Source organism: Hippichthys cyanospilos, chromosome 10 (assembly GCF_059441005.1).
Source record: "Hippichthys cyanospilos isolate Australia breed blue-spotted pipefish chromosome 10, RoL_Hcya_1.0, whole genome shotgun sequence".
NCBI classification, from domain to species: domain Eukaryota; kingdom Metazoa; phylum Chordata; class Actinopteri; order Syngnathiformes; family Syngnathidae; genus Hippichthys; species Hippichthys cyanospilos.
Window position 1 is genome coordinate 22,060,001 of NC_142378.1, and position 26,843 is coordinate 22,086,843.

Consider the following 26,843-nt stretch of genomic DNA (forward strand, 5'->3'; position numbering starts at 1 on the left):
CGACAATCCATGCTAAGCACAAGAGTCCAGTAACAGAACACTGTTCTGGTCCAGATTGGGGGGCATTCCTCCCAATAACACCCCTCCAGGTTTCAGTGTCTTTGCCCATATTAGCACTGAAGTCCCCAGAAAGAGTAATTCGCAGAAAGAGCGTTCTCTAGGCCACCCTCCAAGGACTCCAAAAAGGGTAGGTACTTTCAACTGCTGCTTGATGCACAAACAACACAGGACCCATCTCCCCCCAAGAAGACAGAGAGAAGGTACCCTCTCATCTACTGGGTTGGACCTGAACATACAGGTACCACGTTCAAGAGCAATAAGTATGTCCAAACCTGCTCTGCATTTCTCACCGTGAGCAGCTCCAGAGTGAAAGAAAGTCCAAACTCTCTTGACAGGACTGTTACCAGGACCCAAGCTGTGTGTGGAGGCAAGTCATACAATGTCACGTTTGGACTCTTATGCCTTGCACACCAGCTCAGGCTCTTTCCCTGTAGAGTGGTGGCATTTCATGTCCAAAGAGCTAGCTTCTGCAGCCGAGGATCAGACCACCAAGGTCCCCACTTTTGGCCGCCATCCAGCTTACACGACACCCAAGCCCTATTGCCCATCCCACAAGTGGTATGCCTATGGAAAAGAAAACCCAATGTAGCCTTTTCTGGCTGTGTTCACCCGGGCCACATAGGTGCAGGCCCAGCCACCAGGTACTCTCCAGCAAGCCCCACCTCCAGAGTTGAGAAATCGAAAATGGTTTTAATTATTTATTTGCGATTCATTCTTGCTTTACAGTCTATTAATGACTGTCAATATTCTTTATAACTGATTTAATGGGTTGCATGTGATCACATGTTATGATTTTAATACAGAAGGTCTGAAATGAATACAGTAATTACAATCTACTGAAAAAAGTTTTTTTTTTTGTTTTTTAATAGGGGTTATAATCAAAATCTGACTAACCTGTATGGAGCAGTGCTACCCCAGGAAAGATAATCATTTGGGCGTGGTGCAGGGCGTGGGACAATCGGCTGTTCGACTGCCGTAACCTCTCCAGAGTATGATTTCAGGAGCGAAGCATTCTTGCTGGCCAGCATAGCACGCTCATTCCGGCGAAACTTTGCACGCCTGTTTTGAAACCAAACCTGTAATAAGAAAAACATTTTTTCTTTTTAATTTTTTTATCCACCACAAAAAGAGAAATGTTCACAATTTATATCATGTATATCATGTAGGGTATTTGTATCATGTAAGCAAACATCCTCACTTCCAACCAGCCAGGATAAAACATTTTTTGTGTGTGTGTTACTTCCCCAATTTGCTTGTTCACTGTTTATTATTATTAATTATTTACAATCATAAAGTCCAACCCTTAATAAGTGGTGTTATGACTCAAAATGTGTCTTTTGTTTGTTTTTTGTTTTTTTTAACGCTGAACTCACAAAATTCTTTGAAGTCTTTGTCAGTTGCAAGTGTGATTACCTAGCATTTGTCTTTTGTGAATGGCGTCGTATTTTTTTTCTTGAAAGAAAAGGAGAAGAATGTTGTGATGGTTTGACAAATTTGAATCATATGGAACAATTAAATTAAAAAGGTGACTGACTTCGAAAGTACACTGATCATCATCCATTGTAAAGCCTGTTGTGGGTTTGCAATGCAACAATCAATGAGAAAGGTCATCCTGAAGATTGGCTGTTTAGATTTTCCAAAGTGTAGTTGAACTAGTGAAATAGTGACGTTATTATTATAGTTTGTATTAGATACCATGTGACAGGATTGGAAGAAAATAATGTAGAATGTCCTCATTAAAGGTATTAAAAGGTATTAAACATTTTTCATGAAAACTTACATGGTAAAAGTACTGGATCAGGATTTCATGATTAGCATCTCATTACACGAGATGCTTTGTATTTCAAAACAGGGTATTAAATTCCAAAAAGGACTAATATCAAGTGTTTTCAAGTGAATTACGAGAATGCTTGGATGTTTTGTAATGGGAAATAAATAAATAGAATGCTTAATTATTACCGTAGGAAATCATTCTCTTCACAGACTGTATTTTGTGTATGCTATTGTGTTCTTTTCAATAGGGCTCTGATTGTTCGTGGTAATGATCATGACATTTTGTCATGTTTCTGTTGTGGGTTTTCGGTTTTGGGGGTTTCTTTGTGTTTTCAAGTTGTGGGTTTCTTTAGTTCTCGTGTCATGTTTTCTTGCGTGATAGGTTACACCTGTTGCCTGTGTGTTCCGGCCAATCAGCGTTCCCAACCTCTCGTTCCATCCAGCTTTTCGTATTTGCCTAATTATTGTCCTGTCTATTTTAGTCCCAGCAAGTTAGTTAGTTGTTGGATCATTGTCTAAATTCACATATTGTCAGTCGCTTGTAATATTGTAAGTCGTTTGTTTAGCTTTGTTTGCCTCTTGTCTGTGTGTCCACCCAGCAGTTAGTTTTCGTAGCCGTTTTCGCCGCCTGTATACATTCTTGGAGATTCGTTGTTGTCGTGTTTGTTCTCCCTGCGTTCTGCCGTCATTTGCCAATTAAATATGGACTATCGCTCGCACTTTCTGCCTCAGTTGCCTTCCTGCAACTGTGTCCACCGCTCCCACTATCACGCCGGCAAATCTCCCCGCCACGCCGCGCCATGACAAATTGGGACATTGGTGAACCACCCACTGCCAAAAGAGCTCAACTGCAGAGCATGGATGAGAACAACACACGTAAAAAATGAGAGATTAGAATATTATTTGGCTTTGTTCATGTGCAGTTTTCATCGCTGGCATCAGATACACCTATAAATAACACATACGTTCGGTATAGGTCACACATTGTGCACTGTCAAATGTATCACATGCATTGTTTAGGATTTTCCACACTAGTGAGCCCTAAAAATGTGATTATATGATATAAATGATTTTTGTCAAAAGCTCATATTTAGTTGAGTGATATCAGTCTTCAGGTAGTTACTATAAGCCCTAGCAAATTAAAGATAAAAGAACTGGGCAAAGCATTAAAAAAAAAACTTTTCCAGAACCTTGGAAGAAACTTGAAGGCGGCAAGGATTCAGCAGCGTTACTTAATGAATGTATAGAAAAATACTGATACTAGTGTTAAAATTAAGAAGGAAATGAAATAATATGCTGGATATTGCAAAAAAAAAAAAAAATTGCACAAGAAAAACTTAAAATAAGTATCTTGGGTAAAACAAAGTAAGCAATCATCATTACATCATATTGTCCATTATAATGGCCATATCTGACATTCTAGGTGGAGGAATCAGGCAATCGTTATAAAACAAAACTCACTTGATCTTAACGTTAGGGACCCCTTATAGAAATAACATTTTCCAAGGACTTTCTTTGAAATTTTTTGTGGCAACAAAATAAACAAAAAAAAGAAATTCAAGCCAAACATAAGCGTCCATTTATTCAGCAGCACATTCACTTTGACAACAAGAATATGTGTTCCTTTTCAGTATACTGAAGTTCAGGAAATAAAAATTGCAAATTGCACACCTCCTTATAACTGTCATGGTCCTGAGGCATATTGGGTGAGGAGGGAAAGGTGGAACCAATAACTGCAGAGGCTGACAGGGTTGAGGCTCAAAAAGATGATCTAATCAATAACTGAAGAGGGTGGGAGGAACAAAAATAATATAAAGTACAACAGAACCACTTAGAATTGAAATAAGCTCATAGGGATGTGGGGACTACACGGGGAAGACGAGGATCCTGGGGAGAGCAACGGCCAGACAGTGAGAGCAAGGCAGCAGGGAGGTAATAATAACGGCAATGATAAGGCAGCGCAGAAAATAAGCAAAAAATGTAGGGGGGCCAACCTTGGCCGGCGTTCTTTACATATAATAGCAATTAATTTAAATACATTTCAGCGAGCCGTTCTGTGTTTCACATTTGCGTTTTCATTTTAATTTCAGCTATCTTAAGCATGTTTTTTGGTTCATCTGAAACGTGCATATCTAAATTGAATTGACATTAAATATTGAAATTGAATATTCACTTTTTTTTAACACTTGGGTGCAAATTACATTTGAAACATAAAAATATATCTCACCATGGCAGTTTAATATTTATAAAAAATTTAAACACAATAACAGAGAAATGATCAAGTAATAGTCATATCAACAAGTGCAGGGCTCATTTAAAATATGACATCAGAAACTATAAATGTTGATTGGATTTTTAAATGGTTATTATTCTGGAGTGAAAACTTAAAAGTTTTCAGAATTATCGTGAATGAAAAACGATTTGTCCGCATGAGTGTGATGGTTGAAACTGAGATCTGGAGTGAAGGACAAAGGCCAGGTGTGGCTCTATGGCTGTAGTATGGATGCGCAAGATGTCTTGTAAGTGAGAGTCCGGTAGCCGTGTCCTCACACGGCTCTTATTTAAGTTCATAACCGGGAATGTCTTCTCACACAAATACGTCGACCCGAACAAGCATACCATTTTCTTACCAAATGCTCGAATCTCTCGGAACTTGTCCTTATCCAGCTGTCGGTAAAAGTTGTAAAATATTGCTGCTGTGAGATTAAACTAGCTTCAAGATGTTTCAGTTTCTCGCTGCGTTCATTACTTTTGATCTTGCCATATACGTCAGCATGATTTGTTTGGTAATGTCGCTTCACATTGAACTCAAAACAGTCACTGTCTCTTTACAAATGAAGCAGACACAGTTGTTCCGTATTTCAGTGAAGAAATAGTCCAATTTCCACTCATCCTTGTACCCGTCGGCCCTCGCAGTCAAATTTCCTCCTTTTGTTGATTGTTATGGCGTTATATTTGTGCCACTATTACGAGCATGCGGAAAAAAAATTTGAGCGTTGAAAATAAAACTGAGCGAGCGAAAACAGATTTTGAGCGCAGAAAAAACTTCTTGAAAAGAAGTTTCTCGCTCAAAATTCCTTTTTGCTCGCTCGCGATAGCATTCTCTCGCTGAACATCTCTCGCTCGCGATACTCCTCCCTCCCTCGCTCAACATCGCGTTTGCTCAACATCGAGCTCTCGCTCGCTCGAGTCGTCCTCTGCGCTCGCTCAGTTCTGCTCACACGTTACATTTGTGCCACAAAACCAGCCAATCAGAGCTTGTAAAAGCACATTGCTTGACAGCTTGGTATCCATGGAATTTTGAGCGAGCAATTTCTTTTTCTGTGTTCAAACTCCATCGGCGCGCGCTCAAACACTTATCATTACGCGCTCAATAGTTTTTTTCTTGCGCTCAAAATCTGTTTTCGCTCGCTCAGTTTGATTTTCTCCGCTCAAATTTTTTGTTCGCGCACTCGTAATTGTGGCACAAATATAACGCCATAGATTGTCGCCATTTTAGAAAATGAGGGGCTCATACATTCAATTACTCATACACTAATTTGCTGTTCCTAATTGAGCCTATAGATGGCAGCAATTAGCACACGCACGTAACAGCGCTACTGCCCAATTTATTCATTCTCCATGCGGGCCAGACGTTATTGATTTTATGACTGAGGCTGCGGGCCAGATGGAAATTGACCACGGGCCGCATTTGGCCCCCGGGCCGGACTTTGGACATACCTGCTCTAAGACATATTAAAGTTTCGTACGTATGTTTTTTTTGTTTAATAACAATAATGTGTCAAAGTATCCCTAACCCCAGAGATTCATCATGTGCTCGGAGTGCAATTTGTACTGTATTAGGTCTTATAAGATCATCCCATCAAATATTTCTTTGTTACAGTTTTTAATTTGCTTTTATTCTTTGAGAAGAAATGGAATAAAATTCATAAGCCTTAATGTTTCTCAAAGGTTAATCTTGTTAACAAGATGTGTGGCTTTAGGCCTCTTCTTTCCCAGGAAATGCCACCGGTAATGCTCATTTCGCTTATATAGAGTTTCTCAGCCGTGAATATGAGCATCCTAAATGAAATTCAGGACAGGAATTCCATTCTTGACAGATCAAGGCAACTGATTTGTATCCCTTTTTTGTCCAAATGGATGGCCCTTCTTCTTGACATTATATGTTTTGCCACCCACCTAACTGATCATTCTGCAAACATGTTCTGGTATGTCACATGTTCCCACAGATAACAGCAATTTCACTGTACACACTAATTTTGAACTAATATATTTAGGTCTAATAGGTTCCGAAATATCGGATGCTCCTCTAATGATTGGATCCATTATTTAAGAATGATTTCATGTTAATGTTTCTGTGTTTCATAAAAACATTGTTGAAACACAGTGGACAATATTATATTTTTTAAATTTTATAAAAATATTAGAACCCGCACCTTTTACATCGGAATTACCCATAGGATTTCCTGTCTGAGGCCTGAAGCCAAACATCCTGTTAACAATTGCTGATTTCACAGGATAAAATGTTTTATCATTTATTGTGGTCCAAATATTTTTTTTTCTGATTAAAACTATGGAAATATTTAAAAAATAAAAAATATTGATACTATAATCCTAATTAAATGGACTCACCATTTTGTCAACAAGTAACTGACAAAACAAAATACTGTACTGTCTAAATAACGAAATCCAAAAGGTCATAGGTCGTATAGGATCATCAAATGGAACATACAGGACTATATGAAAAGAGAAACAATGAGAGGTTGATCTTTTTTTTGCAGCGCTCGGAAGCCACTAACCCGCGAAGATCTATCAGGCAGAAAACAGTTGGCAGATGAAAAATATAATGATATAAGTGGATTAATATGTCCACTTCTGGAAGAAAGCATTTAGTTGTGGTCAATGGTGAAGAAAAAAGTACAAAGTGTGTAAAATGTGGATCGGTTATCCATATGAAGAATATTGTGGTGTCTTTCAGAGGAGCAACACTACACCAGTGAAGACATCTACAAGAATGTCTATCCCAATAAGTTCTCGTAGGGATATTTGCTGCACTTGCTAAAGTTATCGCAATAAACTAGCAATATGAAAAGAATTGCAGGTGCAACATAAACGACAAACGTATAACGTGTACTGAAGACTTGTGTACTGAGTACTAATTTACATAAACTACTCTCATGCTGTACTGTACACAATTGCTTTATTATTGTGTGAAGGTGGAACCTTCACGCATGTTATTCCTGTCGGCCATTTTCTTTATTATTATTATTTTTTTTTTTTTTTTTATGCCACCCGTTTTATATTTTTCATATTATTGATCGTTTACCCACAATTTACCCTGTTTTCCCCGCCAAAAGTCCCATTGACTTAACATTGGGTGAGTTTACAATTCATATTTAGAGCTTTCACATTTCATATTTTCAGTATTTAACTCATTCATCTTGTCTCGGGGATCATTCCCATTATTCCAGTAATTAATACATTTCAATATTTTCCCATAATTCCATATTTTTCCATCTTTAAATATTCATAATTCATTTCCAAAGGGAGGGCTTCCCATTTATTCCCAATGGGAGATTAAACATTTCACACTTTGAGCTTTCCTATTTCATATTCATAACACTTAACTCATACATTTCGCCTTATGGCTCATTCCCACCATTGTAACAGTTAATAATTTTTAATATTTTCCCATAATTCCATATTTTTCATGTATAACAATTCATAATTCATTCCCAGTTGCGGATTTAACATTTTTTAGTTGAAGCTTCTCCACTTCACACTCACATTAATCAGTTAATACATTCCACAATTTCAATACTGCTCATATTCACACCTTCCAGCAATTCATAACTATTTTCATATTTTTGCCCATAATTCCTTGTTCCCATTTTCCTCACCAAAACTTTGTAACCTTCTATCTTGGCCATTCCTGCTCTGATTCCCACCGTTCCAAATTTGATGGATTCCCCCAAATCCCAGCATTCCAAAGGGGTAGCTTCCCAGAACTTAAAGTTTTACCCACAATTCCTCATTCTGTAGTCACAAAGAATCCATTCATTTTCTATGGGGTCATTCATTCTTTGAGCATGTGACCTTCTTGGACTACTGTTCAGGTACACGTTGTACTCTATTTACCATGGTACCCCCACCCAGCGGCCATCTTGGATGAACTCTGACCTACACCAAATACTACAGCTCCTATAGACAAGGACGAGAAAGTTTGATCATATTACTCCGATTCTAGCTGACCTGCATTGGCTTCCAATACACGTGAGATGTGATTTTAAGGTGTTGTTAATTACTTATAAAATTTTACACGGTTTAGCTCCTTCCTATCTCGTCGACTTAGTATCACCTTATGTTCCGTCCCGACAACTTCGATCACAAAATGCCGGTTTGCTATCGACCCCACGGGCTAAAAAGAAGTCTGCGGGATCAAGGGCATTTTCCATTCGCGCGCCAGTACTATGGAATGCCCTACCTATGGAAGTTCGCGCAGCCACCTCGGTAGAAATCTTTAAATCCCGACTAAAAACACATCTATACTCAAAAGCATTTAGTTAAATTAGCCTGTCTGCAGCCTTCTTCTTTTTTCCTGCCCCCCTCTTCCGGCCGGGAGAGGGGGCTAGCTAGATGGTGAGGGTTGACTTGACCGCCTCCATTGGGTCCTGCGCTGGTCGACCATCACGGGTTAGGAGTCTAGCCGTCTGCGGTCCACCTGGCTGGAATGCGGGATGGTTCCTGCCCAATGGCTTTGCCTGCTGTCAAGACATCACTGCACTATATAGCACAATATGTTTTCTGTAATTTATATTGTTTCTGTGTTCGGTACATGCAGCATCCACTTCAACCTGTGGGCCTGGAAGGGGGCTCCTCCCACCTGTGGTCCCTTCTGGAGGTTTCTGATTTTCCCCAAATTGGGGTTTTTGAGTTTTTCCTTCCCCTTCTGGGAGCTTTGACAGGGGATGCTGTTGTGCACCTTACATTGAAAAGATGTCTCTGTATGACCTCTTTTCATTCTGTGAAGCCCTTTGAGACTTCGGTGATTTAGGGCTATATAAATAAAATTTGATTGATTGATTGATCCTATACACCCCTGTAAGGCGGCCATCTTGGACATTTGACAAGCTCTCGTTGCAGCCCATTCACTTTGAATGGGGAAAAGTGGGAAAAAAAAGTTTTTTTGGAAACCCTCACGTAGAAATGAGTGGAACCACCTAACTCATGGACCATCATTGTGGATTTTTAATGATAACGCCACGACGATCCGACATTCCGATAAGCGAATAGAGCCGATTTTCAGAAGTTCGATAATGGCCGCCCACTTAACCTGTATAATATAAACTATTTTAGATTACCTTTTACGTTTTCTCCATTTGCATTAGACCTATACTGGTTGTTCCAACTTTAGGTGTTTCCCATAATTGGGCAGATTGCCAAGAACACCCTCGCACCAAACATTTCAAGTTTTTTCCCATTTTTTTTACCCATAATTCCTCAGTTAATTGTTCGTGCCTAAACTTTGTAACCTTCTGTCTTCGCCATTCTTCATCCGATTCCCACCGTTCCAACTTTATACGATTCCATTCATCCCCGCCAATTCATTGGTGTATTCATTTACCTCTTACCAGAATTTAAAGTTTTCCCACAATTCCACATACTGTACCTTTAATGAACCAATTCATTTTCAATGAGGTCATTCATTGTGTGGGAGTTTGGCCTTCGGTGACTCCTGGTTAGGAAGACAAAGTACTCCGTTTCCCATGGGGTCGTCAAGCGACCATCTTCGACACTTGCCCACATACACTGAGACTCCATTTCCCATCAACCCTGAGGGGCGGCCATCTTGGATATCTGATCAGACATCTCATGAGCTCAGCCCAACTTCCACCCAGGATGGCGGCCATCTTGGTTTACTCAGAACAATAAAAACAACACTCTCCAAATGTTGGACATCCAAACTATTAAATATAATCCCCCAAAATTTATAATTTGAACTTTAAGTGTACTTTTTTCTCACTTTTTGAAATTTTGTGATATTTTACAAAATTCTTAAAATTGTTGTTTTTTTCACTTTAATGACTACAGGTGTTTGTCCGATTCAGGCCGATTCAGCATTTAACTGTTCATCTTGACCCTGCCTATGACCTCAGCGTGTCATATACTTATAATGCATCTGTTTTGCATAAGTAATAGCCCCCTAAAACTCGCGAAAAATCCAATTTTTTTATGTTTCCTCTTGTGATATCTCCATTATCGTCCGACCTATACTTATCGTTCCAACTTTAGGTGTTTCCCATTCTGGGTAAGAATGCCAAGAACACCCTTGCATGAAAAATGTTCAATTTTTTCCATTTTTATACCCACAATTCCTCAGTTAATTGTTCTTGCCAAAACTTTGAAACCTTCTTGTCTTTGCCATTCTTCATCCGATTCCGATTGTTTAAACTCAAATGGATTCCATTCATCCCCGCCAATTAGATGGCGTAATAATTTACCTCCTACCAGAATTCAAAATTTTCCCACAATTCCACATACTGTACCTTTAATAAACCAATTCATTTTCAATTAGGTCATTCATTGTGTGGGCGTTTTGCCTTCGTGAACTACTGTTTAGGTAGACAAAGTACTCCATTTCCCATGGGGTCGTCAGGTGGCCATCTTGGACACTTGACTACATACACTGATACTCCATTTCCCATCAACCCTCAGGGGTGGCCATCTTGGATATCTGATCAGACATCTCATTCAGTTTTTCCCTTCTGTTTTTGCCAGTCTTCATCCGATTCCGACCGTTCCAATTTTAATCAATTCCCCCGATGCCCGCTATTCCATTTTTACCCACAAATCAAAAATTACCCACAATTCCACTTTTTCAGTTTTTCCTTTCTATCTTTGCCATTCTTCATCCGATTCCAACCGTTCCAACTTTAATAGATTACCCCAATTCCTGCCATTCCACGATGGTATCGATTTTCCTCTTCCAAGAATTCAAAAATTACCCACAATTCCACTTGTTCAGTTTTTCCCTTCTATCTTTGCTATTCTACATCCGAGTCCGACCGTTCCAACTTTAATTGATTCCCCTGATGCCCGCCATTCCATTTTTACCCACAATTCAAAATTTGTCCACAATTCCACTTTTTCTGTTTTTCCCTTCTATCTTTGCCATTTTTCATCCGATTCTGACCGTTCCAACTTTAATCGAGTCCCCCACTTCTCACCATTCTACCTTATTCAAAACCTCTCCCTTCAGGTGTTTCACCTTCACACGCAATTTCTTCAGGAATTGCAAATATTCTAGTTAGTATTTTTATTCCGTCCGTTTTTCGGCATGCATCTTCTCCTTCCCAGTTCATCTGATTCACGCCGTTCCAATTTAATCTTATTCCAATTATTCGTGTGATGACCGCGTGTATTTTCATTTTTCAAATTATTGATCGTTTACCCACAATTCCCTGTTTTCCCCGGCCAAAAGTCCCAATGACTTAACATTGGGTGAGTTTACGTTTCATATTTACAGCTTTCACACTTCATATTTTCAGGATTTTACTCATTCATCTTGTCTTAGGGATCATTCCCATCATTCCAGTAATAATACATTTCAACATTTTCTCAAAATCCCATATTTTTCCATCTTTAAATATTCATAATTCATTTCAAATGGGAGGGCTTCCCATTCATTCCCAATGGGAGATTAAACATTTCACACTTTGAGCTTTCCTATTTCATATTCATAACATTTAACTCATTCATTAAGCCTTATGGCTCATTCCCATCATTCCAATAAAAAATAATTGTTCATATTTTTCCATAATTCCATATTTTTCACCTATAACAATTCATAATTCCCAATGGTGAATTTCACTTTTCTTCATTGAAGCTTCTCCACTTCACACTCACATCATTCAGTTAATACATGTCACATTCTCAATATTACACATATTCACACCTTCCAGTTATTCATAACTTTTATAATAATTTTACCCATAATTCCTCATTCCCATTTTCCTCACCAAACCTTTGTAACCTTCTATCTTGGCCATTCCTGCTCCGATTAACAACGTTCCAACTTTAATCGATTCACCCAATTCCCGCGATTCCATTGGTCTAACCATTTTCTTCTTTCCAGAATTCAAAATTTTCCCACAATTCCACATTCTGTACACATAGAGAATCAATTCATTTTCATCGAGGTCATTCATTGTGCAGGCGTTTGGCCTTCGTGGACTACTGGTTAGGGAGACAAAGTACTCCATTTCCCATGGGGTCGTCAAGCGACCATCTTCGACACTTGCCCACATACACTGAGACTCCATTTCCCATAAACCCTGAGGGGCGGCCATCTTGGATATCTGATCAGACATCTCATGAGTGCTCAGCCCAACTTCCACCCAGGATGGCGGCCATCTTGGTTAACTCAGAACAATAAAAACAACACTCTCCTAATGTTGAACATCCAAACTATTAAATATAATCCCCCAAAATTCAGAATTTGAACTTTAAGTGTACTTTTTTCTTCCTTTTTGAAATCTTGTGATATTTTACAAAATTCAAAAATTTGTTTTTTTCACTTAAATGACTACAGGTGTTTTTCCGATTCAGTCTGATTCAGCGTTTAACCGTTCGTCTTGACCCTGCATATGACCTCAGAGAGTTATTTACCCATAATGCATCTTTTTTGCAAAAGTAATAGCCCCCTTAAATTCGCGAAAAAACTGATTTTTTTATGTTTCCTCTTGTGATATCTCCATTTGCGTCCGACCTATACTTATCGTTCCGACTTTAGTTGTTTCGCAATATGGGTAAGAATGCAAAGAAAACCCTTGCATGAAAAATGTTCAATTTTTTTCCAATTTTTTACCAATAATTCCTCTATCCATTGTTCTCACCGAAGCTTTGAAACCTTCTGTCTTTGCCAAACTTCATCGGATTCCGACCGCTCAAACTCTAATCGATTCCATTTATTCCTGCCAATTCATTGATGTATTCATTTACCTCTTACCAGAATACAAAATTTTCCCACAATTCCACATACTGTACCTTTAATGAACCAATTCATTTTCAATGAGGTCATTCATTGTGTGAGAGTTTGGCCTTCGTGGACTACTGTTTAGGTAGACAAAGTACTCCGTTTCCCATGGGGTCGTCAAGTGGCCATCTTGGAAACTGCCCACATACACTGAGACTCCTTTTCCCATCAACCCTCAGGGGCGGCCATCTTGGATATCTGATCAGACATGAGGGCTCAGCCCAACTTCCACCCAGGATGGCGGCCATCTTGGTTAACTCATAACAATAAAAACGGCTCTCTCCAAATGTTGAACATCCAAACTATTAAATATAATCCCCCAAAGTTCAGAATTTGAACTTTAAGTGTACTATTTTCTTACTTTTTAAAATTTTGTGATATTTTACAAAATTTAAAAAATTGTTTTTTTCACTTTAATGAATACAGGTGTTTGTCCGATTCAAGCCGATTCAGCGTTTAACCATTCATCTTAACCGTGCCTATGACCTCAGGGTGCTATTTACCCATAATGCATCTATTTTGCATAAATTATAGCCCCCTAAATCTAGTGAAAAATCTGAATTTTTACGTTTCCCCTTGTGATATCTCCATTTGCGTCCGACCTACACTAGTCGTTTCAACTGTAGGTGTTTCCCTAATCTGGTAAGATTACCAAGAACACCCTCGCACCAAATATTTCAATTTTTTCCCATTTTTTTACCCATAATTCCTCAGTGATTTGTTCCTACCAAAACTTTGTAACCCTCTGTCTTCGCCATTCTTCATCCGATTTCCACCGTTCCAACTTTAATCAAATATGCCGATGCCCACCATTCCATTTTTACCCACAATTCAAAAATTACCCACAATTCCACTTATTCAGTTTTTCCCTTCTATCTTTGCCATTCTTCATCCAATTCCGACCGTTCCAACTTTAATCGATTACCCCAATTCCTGCCATTCCATGTTGATATCCATTTTCCTCATCCCAGAATTAAAAAATTACCCACAATTCCACTTGTTCAGTTTTTCCCTTCTATCTTTGCCATTCTTCATCCGATTCTGACCGTTCCAACTTTAATCGATCCCCCCAAGGCCCACCATTCCACGATGGTATTCCACGACTACCCCAATTCCTGCCATTCCATGTTGATATCCATTTTCCTCTTCCCAGAATTCAAAAATTACCCACAATTCCACTTATTCAGTTTTTCCCTTCTATCTTTGCCATTCTTCATCCAATTCCGACCGTTCCAACTTTAATCGATTACCCCAATTCCTGCCATTCCATGTTGATATCCATTTTCCTCATCCCAGAATTAAAAAATTACCCACAATTCCACTTGTTCAGTTTTTCCCTTCTATCTTTGCCATTCTTCATCCGATTCTGACCGTTCCAACTTTAATCGATCCCCCCAAGGCCCACCATTCCACGATGGTATTCCACGACTACCCCAATTCCTGCCATTCCATGTTGATATCCATTTTCCTCTTCCCAGAATTCAAAAATTACCCACAATTCCACTTGTTCAGTTTTTCCCATCTATCTTTGCTAACCTTCATCCGATTCCAACCGTTCCAACTTTTATCAATTCCCCCAAGTCCCGGCATTCCTTGGTGGTATCCATTTTCTTCTTCCCACAATTCAAAATTTACCCACAATTCTACTTTTTCAGTTTTTCCCTTATATCTTTGCCATTCTTTATTGGATTCTGACTGTTCCAACTTTAATAGATTCCCCCAATTCCTGCCATTCCACATCATCCAACACCTCTCCCTTCAGGTGTTTCACCTTCACACACAATTTCTTCAGGAATTGCACATATTCTAGTTTACTTGATTATCAAAGTAATAAATTCCCTCCCCAGTTAGAATGAATGAATTGCATTCTTATTCATTTCATTGAAAATATTGCTGCAATTCACAATTGGTTAGGTTTGTGAACAGAAGAATTACATTTGTTAACTGAGGTTGCACTGTATTTTTGAGCAGTCAGGATTGTCGTTTGACATGTTCCTCTCAGGTCGTTTACTTGGTAAAACAGAAACTGGATTGATGGAGGAAAATTTGCTATTGTGTGAAGATATCATTACAATGTGTAACGTAGGTGTTGGTGTAGTGTTGCTCCTCTGAAAGACACCACAATTTTATAGCAATCAGCCATTTTTATCGTGTGGGTATTGGCCCGTCAATACCTGAGAATCCGCCCGAAGAAGCTGGGCGAAGTCAAGCTGACCCTGGTTAAGCAGTAGACAAAGGATTGAAACATATGTGTATGTTTTTACATATATATATATATATATATATATATATATATATATATATATATATATATATATATATATATATATATATATATATATATATCATTTAGTCGATTTATATTTATATATTTTTTTTATTTATATATCATTTTGTTCATTTATTTATATATACAGTATGTGAATTTAAGAGGGTGGCTTAGGGATGAAAGATGTAAGAAAAACAATCACTGATTGTTCTGACAAATATTGTGATATTGATACAATTTAATACAATTTCTGGTCCGCTTCATTTGGCTTTAGAGTGACATCATGATGTAGGTGCAGCAGCTACTCGGAGGCAGTTTTTCAGTGAATGGACATTCCTGTCACGTTCCTGGCACGTGCTCTGTCTCTGCCTCTCATGCTTACTGTCATTTCAGAGGCAGGTGTTTCCCTGATGGGGGGTGGAGCTACCAGCCACATACCTGAATTCAATCTGACATTGCTGGTATTTGAGCACGGCTGGAGCAAGAAGAGACCGTCGGAGTATATTGCTTAGTGTCTATGAGTCTTCCTGCTATTCGTGTTCCCTTGTATGTATTGCATCCTATTAGTGAGTATTTCTGTTGTTACTTTTAAATCTTGCATTTTGCCTGTGCCAGGTTTTATTTGCTACTTGCTGTTCCCATGGCATCCTCAAGCTGGCTGTGTTCCCTCCCTTGGCATTTTGTTTGAGGACGTACGTCTACTTAGGCCATCCTGTGTCTCTTTTAATTGTACTTTGACTCATGTTATCCTCCGAGACTTTGATTTGATACTTTGCTATATTTGTTTTGTATATTTCACGTGTTGTGTGCACTTTTGTTTAATACATTTTTGTATTGGACTTTCTCAAGTGTGTCCAGTCTGTTGGAGTCCACCTGTTGTGTTCTCAGTGTTACAACATAACAAAATACTCTGACCATGGACTCATGGACCACACTGACCAGGAACGCATTTGAGCCACGTTAGTCAGCCAAGGGCAGCTCGTTGGCCAGCACTCTTTATGTGAACCTATGGATGCGGTTATCACTCTGGCCACTAACGTGGAAGACCTGTCAGCACAACTAGTTAATGTGGCAGGGCAAGGCACTCCTGCTGTGCAGGGGACACTGAAGGGAGCAGGCCAGCCTCTTACGTTGCAAAAGGGCTTGAATCCTACTGGCTTCTTTGAACCCAACATCCCACACCTGTCTCGCTGCACTGGCAAACTTGACTGTTGTAGCCAGTTTATTCATCAATGTACTCTAGTGTTTGATCAGCAACTGCTGACGTATTGGAATGATTGGTCTAAAGTCTTGTTTATCATGAATTTATTATTGGAAAGCGGCAACTTGGGCCATGGGAGTGAGCACCGCCAATCCGGACATTGGTGCTTCATTCGCCACATTTGTTCAAGAATTAAAAATGTTTCTGATCACTCGCTACAAGGCTGTGAGGCGGGGGATCGACTTCTTGATACAAGGCAAGGCCAACTCACCATGGTGGAGTACTCTCTTCATTTCTGCATTTTGGCGTCAGAGAGTGACTATGATGAGGAAGCACTGAGCGGCATTTTTTGGTGGGACCTAAATCCGAACGTCACGGGCGAACTGGCGGCAAGGAACAAGACCTCCTCGTTAGAGGACCTGATTCACCTCGCCATCCGATTGGACAACCACCTATGGGAGCGGAGACAGGAAAGCGCCGGAGCAAAGGAACATGACAAAGCAAAGTGGAGGGACTAATCCCCGCCAAAAGAGACGGATGCATGTGTTTGAGGCTGTGCTTGTATTGCCGACTTCCGGGGCATCGAGTAGCCGCTTGCCGGACAAGAGAAGTGTGGGCCTCAGCCAACCACACCCAGCCAACGCCGACAGCAGATGTGAGCGCCAGAGCCGGAGAGATGCGTGAGTACCCATTGGGGTGGGGCACCACAGCTCGACGCCGAGTGGTTCTACCACAAAGAGACAAAAACTCAGGCGAGGTTTCTTATGGTAGGCATCGAGTGGTCATAGAGACTCTTGTAGACTCCGGAGCCGAGGACAACTGATTTGACTAATCGAAGAGTGAGCTTGATCGGGTGTCCATTAGTGAAACTGGACAACCCTAAACATGTCAATGACCTCAATGGATGCCCTTTGGCAGCAGTGACCCACCAGACATGCATTCTTTCGTTACTTGTTTCAGAAAACCATAGAGAAGAAATTTGTTGTTTTGACATGTCCACATGCTGTGCTCCCATAGTTTTGGGCCTTCCTGGGTTAAAACTGCATAACCTCAATATAGACTGGACCAAACCTGCCATCATAAAATAGAGCACATTCTACCATGCCAATTGCCTCAGGGCAGCAGAACCTTCGGGCCCTCCCGAATGTAATCAGGTCCGACCCGAAGGAGCTAAATTTAGAGCAGGTCTCAACTACCATGATCAAAAAGAGGTTTTTAGTAAGTATAAAGTGTTATCTCTATGCCCAAAATGGCCATATGACTGTTCAACAGACATCGTCCTATCCACCAACGCAACTATACAAAGTGTCCCAACCCAAACAAGAGATCTTACGTGAGTACATCTCCTCCTATCTTGCTGCAGGGATAATTTGTCAATCATTGTGTCTGTTCGGAGCTGGTTTCTTTTTTTTTGAAAAACGATATAAGATCCATTCGTGGACTATCGACGGCTAAACAAAATTGCTGTAAAAAACAAATAACTACTGCCTCTATTGGATTCTGCTTTTTCAGTTCTCCACTCAGCCCACATTTTCAAAAAAATTTACATTTGCAACATAACATTTGGTGAGAAAAAAGGAAGGGGACAAGTGGAAAACGTCCTCCAAGACCCCAATGGGTTTCTTTAAGAACCTGGTCATGCCATTTGGATTGACAAATGCTGCTGCCATTTTTCAAAATTTTATCAATGACGAGCTCTGTGACATGATCAATCAGTTCTGCTTCGTGTAAACAACATTTTGATTTTTTTTTCAAAAAACCGCCAGGAACACCAACAAAATGTGTGTCTCGTTCTGCAGCATCTTCTGGAGTACCCCCTCTTTATGAAAGCTGAGAAATGTGAGTTCCACATAAGGTCCATTCAATTCCTGGGGTTTGTAGTGGAGCAAGCTACATGCTGATCCAGTCAAGATCTAAGCTGTGGTTGAATGGCCTACTCCGACAACTAGAAACCAGCTACAGAGATTCCTGGAATTTGCCTTCTACTGGCTCTTTGTATGCAATTATAGCACTGAGACAGACCTCTGACAAAAGTAACTTCATCGAAAGTACCATTTGTGTGGAAATCAGAGGCTGAGTGGGCATTCAGAGAACTGAAGAACCGGTTTACGTGGGCCCCCGTATTGGTGCACTCTGATCCTAGCATGCCATTTTCTGTTGAGGTTGTTGCCTCAGATACAGGAATGGGGCAGTGTTGTCCCAGCGCTCGACAGTCAATGGGAGACTGCACCCCTGCTCGTTGTTCTCCAGTCGCCTCAGTCGAGCTGAACGAAATTATGACGTGGGAAATCAGGAGCTGTTGGCCATCGTGCTGGTGCTTGAGGAGTGGAGGCATTTGTTGGAGGGCACAAAACACCCCTTCATCATCTTCACGGACCACAAAAACCTCTCTTACCTCCGAAAAGCCAGACGCCTGAACCTGCAACAAGCAAGGTGGGCTCTCTTCAATTACGTAATCATCTTTCAACCAGGGTCCAAGAAAGGCAAACCGGATGCTGTTTCAATACATGAGGACCAGTCATTAGACAAGGTGATGGAGTCCATCATACACAAAAACCAGGTAGGTGCCTTGAAAACCAGGTGATCGGGGCCCTCCGATGGCGAATCGAGGAACAGGTGGAAGAGGCAGCGATATAACTGCAGATTTCCTCCAGCTGTCCCACAGGCAAGTCATTTGTGGCCGCTGAGCTCCTGGGACCATAGTCTAGAAGGCACCAACATCAGCAGCAACATCACCCTGGATTTTGTGACAGGTCTACCAAACTCACGTGGAAAGACTGTACTCCTAACCATTGTGGATTGGTTTTCAAAAATGGCCCATTTCATTGCACTCCCAAAGTTGCCTTCAGCATTTGAGACAGCGCGCATGTTGGTCCAGCAGGTGTTCTAGATCCACAGCATCCCCATAGACATGGCACCAGACAGAGGTCCCCAATTTGTGTTCCAGGTATGGAAAGTATTCGGCAGGGCGATGGGAGCAGCAGTAAGTCTGACATCCGGCTACCACCTACAAACTAAAGGACAGACTGAACAGAAAAATCAGGCCTTTGAGGCGGCCCTTCATTGTGTGTCCCAGCAGCATCTGTCATCCTGCACCTTCCTTGGATGGAATACGCTCATAACGCTCACATCCTAGCAGCAACAGGCAAGTCTTCATTTCCTATGGTCTATGGTTATTGTCCGACTGCCGGAGATCCGTGGACCCAGCCTACCAACCTGGTCAAGAGGTGTGGCTCTCTTCCAGGGATCCTCACTTGACCGGGTCATTCTAGAAATTGGACCCGGAATATGTAGGACCTTTCAAAGGTTGAATCAGTCGTCAACCCCTCCGTTGTGAGACTGTCCATATTTGCAACCATGGAGATTCACCCAGTTTTCCTTGCATCTTTGCTAAAGCCTGTTGCCTCCAGCCCGCTGTGCCCTGCGTCGCTGCCTCCACCTCCTCCGCGCTTGGTCAATGGTGATCCCGTTTACTTGGTTAAGACTGTTTTGGACTCAAGACGGAGAGAGAGGGGGATGCAGTATCTGACTGAGAGGGATACAGCCCGGAGGAGCATTCCTGGGTCCATGCCTTCCACTTGTCCTATCCTGATCGACCTGGTTGGACCACCTGGGGGTGTTCATTGAGTGTGGGGTACTGTCACGTTCTTGCTCTGTCTCCTGATAAGGGGGGGGTGGCTACACACCTGAATTCCATCTGCCATCTGATTATTTAAGCACAGCTGGAGCAGGAGGACACCATCAGAGTATGTGTGAATGGATGCTCACTGCACTGAGGCGGTGCGATGCTCTGCAACCAAGCTACACAGTGTTAGCCAGACTGGTCTGCGTTAAAGATGTAGCGTAGATTTTAGCTAACTTATGCCGGCCGGGAGAATGTGTTTTTGTCCGCCACTTCCAATCAACGAGCTGCCATTTTTCTGGCTCGGCTACCAGAGGGGTGAGCTGGACTGGCTGGCTGGCTGGCTGGGCTGGCAGGGACGCTAAACCTGGCAAATAGTTCTGCTGGGAATGCTTTTATTTTGCAAAGGCTTGATTTGATGTTTGGAGCTTCACTGGATTTGCAAACTTCAATTGATTAACCAAGGCAGCAACGAGACACAAAAGCACGGCTGAACACATGCGCTACAGTGCTTTTAAAAACCTCTTGGGACACCCAAGTGGCTATATAGTATTCTATGTCTCAGTTCGAAGGTAAAGAGAGCTCCTCAATGCGCTATCGTGCCTTTGTAAACTTTTGGGGACACTAGAGTGGATACACTGTGCATCTCAGTGTGAAGAGAAAGAGACCATGAAGAGGTCAAGAAAAATCCGGAGATAATGAAAAGACTGATCGATTGTGACCGTCGTTTGTTTTGGTGAGTGCAAGCCTTCTCTTTATTTATTGTTTCATTTTTAATATGTTTGTGTTATTTTTTTGTAAATATTCAATTAATAGTAAAAAAAAAAAAAACAATGTTCTTCTTATATTAAACTGTGATTTGTAATTTGGACTTGATAAAAATTTTGTGGATATTCATTTTAAATTATTATTCATTATTTTAGATTTTGACAGCATCACGTATAATGGCGTTTTAATTGTTGATGCGGGTTTATTGACGTTTAAATGCTCTGGAAAATAATCTGTGTAGCCCAGTAATACGTACGTGTGCACATGAGGGGTATTTATTCAAGTCTGACATCACTGAAGGCGTACATGTGAAAGTCACAGACCTCCACTGGTATTTACTTACTGTGGCAGCTGAACTCTGCAACCAGTTAGTCGAGAGACAAGATGGACGTTTACGTAGCCTTTATTTAAAATGTATTTGATGACTTCTTAAAAAAATACAAAGCCATATTAAAACACCGTTTTAATTGGACATTGTAGCGCACCATCACAGAGTTATGCACCCTGATCAAGTTTCCTCCACAGGGCCTCACAAATGCTGCTGGACTGTAGAGTAGAAGAAAAAAATACCTTTAATGATGAGTCAGATTTGGTAGTTTTGTTCAGTTGATGTATTTTGTGGAGAAAGGAACACAACAGTCTTTGAAACCTTTTTTTTTATATCACAATGTGACCTTAATTCCAAAATTTTACTCCAGTAAATACTCGTTACAAGAGTTTGTAGAAAATAGGCATTTTTGTGAAAATTTGTGAATGATTACTCAACTCATTAATCTCATGGAAACAAACATTGACTTTGTGTCCTGCCCTTGTGACACACATATTTTAATGCATAAAGGAAAGCATTAAATTAAAAGTAGAAATAGACTCATTAAATAAATAATCTACAGAGAATGGCAATTACATTATTTAAATTACATTATTAAAGTGAATGCTCTTGTTTACTTGCGTCCCTGTGTCCTAGACGCAAAATTTATGACATGGACACATACAGTCAAATCAACGTCAACGCCACCAGATGCAACGTTTTTTTTTGTCAAGGTGTTCCAAATATTTGATTCACATAATAATCGGGATTCTTATTTACTTCAATTTAAATCAATTTGACAGGAATTCTTATTTACTATTATTTAAATCCATTTAAAACATCACAAGAGATATCCACACATTTCCTCCTTCTGTACTTTTTTTTTTTTTTTTTTGCTGTCCACATCCGTAATATATTGGAGGCGTGATGTTGTGTTGTTGATGTGATCACGCAGCTTGTTCTGGAAAGTCAACTAAGTCAGTGAGCCAGATGCACGACACACACAAAGAAACAAAGGAGAATATTCAACTGCCCCGTCCTTATTGAAAGCAGTCTTGTCGCGTTTTACTTTACACAATAAAGCCACACTCCACTGCCGCGAATTTAAGCACATCGTTTCACTCCATGGATAACGAACAAAGTTAGACTGCGACGAATCTGGTAATTGTGTAAGATTTAAAAGTGGCTTTTCTCTATAGCAGTTCCCAATCACCTTGACGCCATTATTAATATTTCTGCCATCTTCATACTAAAAAGAATCTATTAAGTTAAAGAATGCAGCTGTTGATAGATCAACATCTACTCAATGCACGAGCAAGTGAATTAAATGAACTAACCAGGAACAAAAATTCATACAGAAAGCAAATGGTCTGTGATCAACAGCACACAACTTCAGCAAGTTCACAAAATAAAATAAAACTTGGCACCAGCAAGCCTGCGAGCCTAGGGAGGATAAGAGGTGCTAGAAAATAGATGTAAGATCAAACACAAAACAATGTTTGCAAGCTCCAAATTAATTAATGCCCATATATTGCTCTCATACATGGAAATGGGTAATAATAGAATCTATTCTGTACTAAATATAATGTTACCATTGTGATTAATAATGCTTACACTATGCTCAGAGATGACCATATAGGCACACATTTTAAACTTTGCACATACCATTTAGCTGCTGAAAAAAATGTATTTTCATATCTCGTTTGGGCAATCCAAACCTATGTCAAATAGCTAATGCATTTAGAACCCCAGGTAAAAACATCAAAATTGTACATACATATTAAAAATTGGTACCAAAATAGTTTAGTAAGTACTGTGAATATATAGTATACACTTATACAATCAAAAAACATCATAAATAATATAGAAAGAAAAAATATAGAAAGGATTTATTTACCTTTGAGTGGCGCTTGTTATGCCCATGTTCCCTAGTAAGGGTTATCTCCAGCATTGTTTCCATATAAATCATCTTACTTCTCTCTTTAATATCACTATCAATCTTGGGACCCATGGCTAACCCTTTCAACTTTTAATTAAGCAGTAAAATGCAGTATAAATACGGTTATGTAACCACTCACAATCGAACAAAGCTTTACTGTTCCGTCATTTTGAAATGAGTGAAGCTGACCAATCGCAGACCAGGATTGTAGTGATGCGTTGCAGTAAGGCAAGTGTGACGGCAACTAAAAATAAGTGTAATTACCTAAAAAGGCCTGCTGATGGAGACAAAACAACACAAATACAGCCAAGATCGTTGGGTCATAAGAGTTGTTTTTGTGATGAAAAAACTCAGTATTCCATGACACAACATGAAAATAACGTAAGCCAGGGATGCTGTAACACGGGGGTCCACTGTAATTATAACTGCACAAGGCCCACAGTGCAAGCATGATAAAGGGCAAGTAGGTTACCACATTAAAGCCCCCAAATTGTTAGTTTCCTTCATTGATGCATTTCTAAAAATTCCATGATAATTTTGCTGCCTGAGCAGATCATGCAGGACATCCATTCATTTGTCACTCTTTGTAACACCGCAGTGAGGAGGAACGCACTTGTTCCACCCATACAAGAGTAAATACATGCGTACCTTACCCGAGAAGACATTCACATCGCTTACTTTTGCTTTCATTCCAAAGTTGGGGAGGACAGATTTTGGGATCACACAGCCGCACAATCAACCTTGTCGTACGTACATCACCCACTTGCGAAACTCTTGGTATGAGTAGTGGTTTCCTGAGGGGACGGATTTGATAGGAGGAACAAGTGTTGCTGTGTGCGGTCTTTTGACAGATGTTTTGTTTTGTTGCCTCTAAAATGCCTGTTTTTGCCTCTCTCATTCCCTCCACGCGATGGATGTTTTCGTGGCCATTTAAAATACTAACCTATGGCCAAGGGAAGAATTCTACGGCTAGTCGATTTTTTTCTAAACAAAAAGCGATCCTCACCTTTTTTCTAACATGGGTTAAGCAACCAAGCATGCATACTTTACGTTTTAATATATTGTATTTTATGTTATTTCTTTATATTTGTATTTTTTTCAGTAATGTTATCAGGTCAACTGATTATACAACACTCGTTTGCTAAGTGAAAATATTAGTAAGAACTTTTCTGCTTGGAGAAGAGTACCCACATGTCAGCAAATACAGTGCAGGGTAAATTCATGTTTCGATGGTGCAGAAAACAGCTTATCAGCTCTCTTTAAATACTACTAATGTTCAGGACAAACATGCGCAAAGATTCTTACAGTGTTCAGCCTCTTAGTATAAACTATGAACTAACAGATGTGCAACAATATGTGCCCTGCTGTAACCTATATGATGTTTCCAAAGTTTCAAGGGGTCCACTTCCTGAAAGTTCCAAATATTTCAGATTCAGAATCTCAAGGTTGAAAGGTGAGATAAATGCTTATTGATTTTTGTAATGACTTTGCCTTGCACTTTCAGAAGCCATGGGGATTCCTCAGGCACAGTAACATTTCCTTGCTTATTACCTTGGTCTTTGAGGGATTGCTGTAGTTTAGTAATTCAATTAAAATATTCCACCTGACATTTTATTGACTTTATTTTTTTGTTTTATGTGTTCAAAACTTTTGATTCACAAATACTCATGAAAAAAAACACCTTGTCAAGAGTTTGTAAAGTCCACCTTTGCAAAAAAAAAAAAAAAAAAGAATTAAACAAAAAAATGAATCGACAGGGTTGTTCTCTTTACCTGCACCCTGGCTTCAGAAAGATTGACCCGGCGGGCCAGGTCCTCTCTGACGAAGGCGTCAGGGTAGTGTGTTCTTTCAAACACTCTCTCAAGAGCCTGGAGCTGGCTGCTGTTAAAAGTAGTTCTGTTCCTGCGCTGCTTTCTCTTCTTCTTTTCCTCCATGTTCATCTGCTCATCTGTGTGTAATGAAAATGAAGTAGTTATGTTAGTGCATGTTGCTTATTGTGTGCCAAAGCGAAAAAAAAGCAAAGAGAGATGATCTCAAAACTGATTTGAAGTAGTTTCTCATTCACATACTTAACAGCATCGTAAATAAATGAGATTTCAAAGTGATAAAGTACATTGTATGTAGCAAATCATGTATGAGTTCACCATTTGGTTTTGAATGTTTAATTGTATTATCTATTTATTTATATTTCATAGCAAAAGTAAGACAAGTGGTTGTATGCTTCATTAAACATTAAAATGATCGTAGTTAATGTGAATTTCCCTACGGGGATGAATAAAGTATCGATCTATCTATCTATCTATCTATGAGTATTGGAGGACTTATTGCTGTCTTTGAACTTAGAAATAGGAAGAAAGGTGTACTGATAATCATTAAGGCCAAGCTCGCCTACTGCAGCGTATTCCTAACCAGGGTGCCATGGCTCACAAGTGTGCCATTAAGGATTATCAACAGTGCCTAAGTAAATGATCCATTTTCATTTCATTTATCAGAAGATAGATAGATAGATAGATAGATGGATGGATAGATAGATAGATAGATAGATAGATAGATAGATAGATAGATAGATAGATAGATAGATAGATAGATAGATAGATAGATAGATAGATAGATAGATAGATAGATAGATAGATAGATAGATAGATAGATAGATAGATAGATAGATAGATAGATAGATAGATAGATAGATAGTTTTTCTTAGTTAATTAATTCATCTTTGAATATTCTACTTGAATGAAAAATGCTAAAATGTACCTTTTGAATTTCAGACCACATAATGTTATGGCTTAAAAAAAGTGGCTTAAAACAGCTTTTGTGTTTCATAAAACAGGCCAAGCATGATTTCACATTGAGTATGTCACACGTTAATGAAGAGACAAGATTGTCATAGTTTTTGTTATTTTAGTATTCTTACTAAGATTGATCTTTTCCTGTTAGATTTTTTTTTCCATAAAAATCCATGCCTTTGATCAATAAAAGTTGTGGAACTGGATTTCTACTTAAAATTACATTATTTAGATGGATATAAATAAAAGACATAGCTGTCATCTTCTACAGCGTTTTATATAAAACCAACAATTATTTCTAATTTGTTGTAAAGTAACATAATTATTTCAAATGAAAATGTCACCATTTAAATTTACAGCATGTTTTTTTTTTATTTTGATGTTAAATCTTAAACCAGTCCATATTTGACAATTGGAATCTAGCCATTTCTTTGTCCCACAGATGTTAATACGCAGTGTACATCAGACTCTAAGACCCAAATCAATATAGTAAATGCTAAAGGATCTTTCAAACATAGAGGACTGTTTGTTTTCTGGTTAAATACCCCAACCAAACTCCTTTTTTTAAACTCTTTACAGCCTATTTTAATTCCTTCTTTTAAGGGAAAAAATGTTGATAACTTTTAAAATTGGAATATGCTCATTAAAATGTGGACATGTGATAGCATTGCTGTTATGATTGTACAATTTTTTTGTGTTTTTATTGTCTGTCGAATAATACTTGTACATAAACATTTAAAAGTAAATTCTAAACACTTTGAAGAATGATGTCTTCAATGCTGCAACTGAGATTATTTCTCAAATTATTGTTTTTATGAATGACTAATAGTATTTTTTCTGTTAATCATTCGTGTTTTTTATTTGTATTGGTTTTTTTTTAAATAAATATAGATATAGAATTCTAACGTGGTTAGCTGTTGGCATGAATTAGCTTTGGATTTTACCATCTGATGTTAGACTTGTTCGATCATGATGACAAATGGGCCTCACATGGGTCTAGACTTGCTGGTACCTATTCCAGCCGGCTTCGGGCAGTGGGCGGGGGACACCCTGAACTGGTTGTCAGCCAATTGCAGGGCACAG

General features: G+C 39.4%; 1 protein-coding gene across 1 annotated transcript in view; it reads right to left on the reverse strand.

Annotated features, from left to right (window-relative positions):
- Positions 1–26,843, reverse strand: part of prrx1b (paired related homeobox 1b) — a 42,889-nt gene that overhangs the window by 11,541 nt on the left and 4,505 nt on the right. The window contains exons 2-3 of the mRNA XM_088425738.1: positions 24,747–24,922; positions 955–1,136 (exon numbers count right to left, since the gene is read on the reverse strand). Coding sequence (XP_088281864.1) covers positions 955–1,136; positions 24,747–24,922 — 358 coding nt within the window. The remainder of the gene's footprint in view (positions 1–954; positions 1,137–24,746; positions 24,923–26,843) is intronic.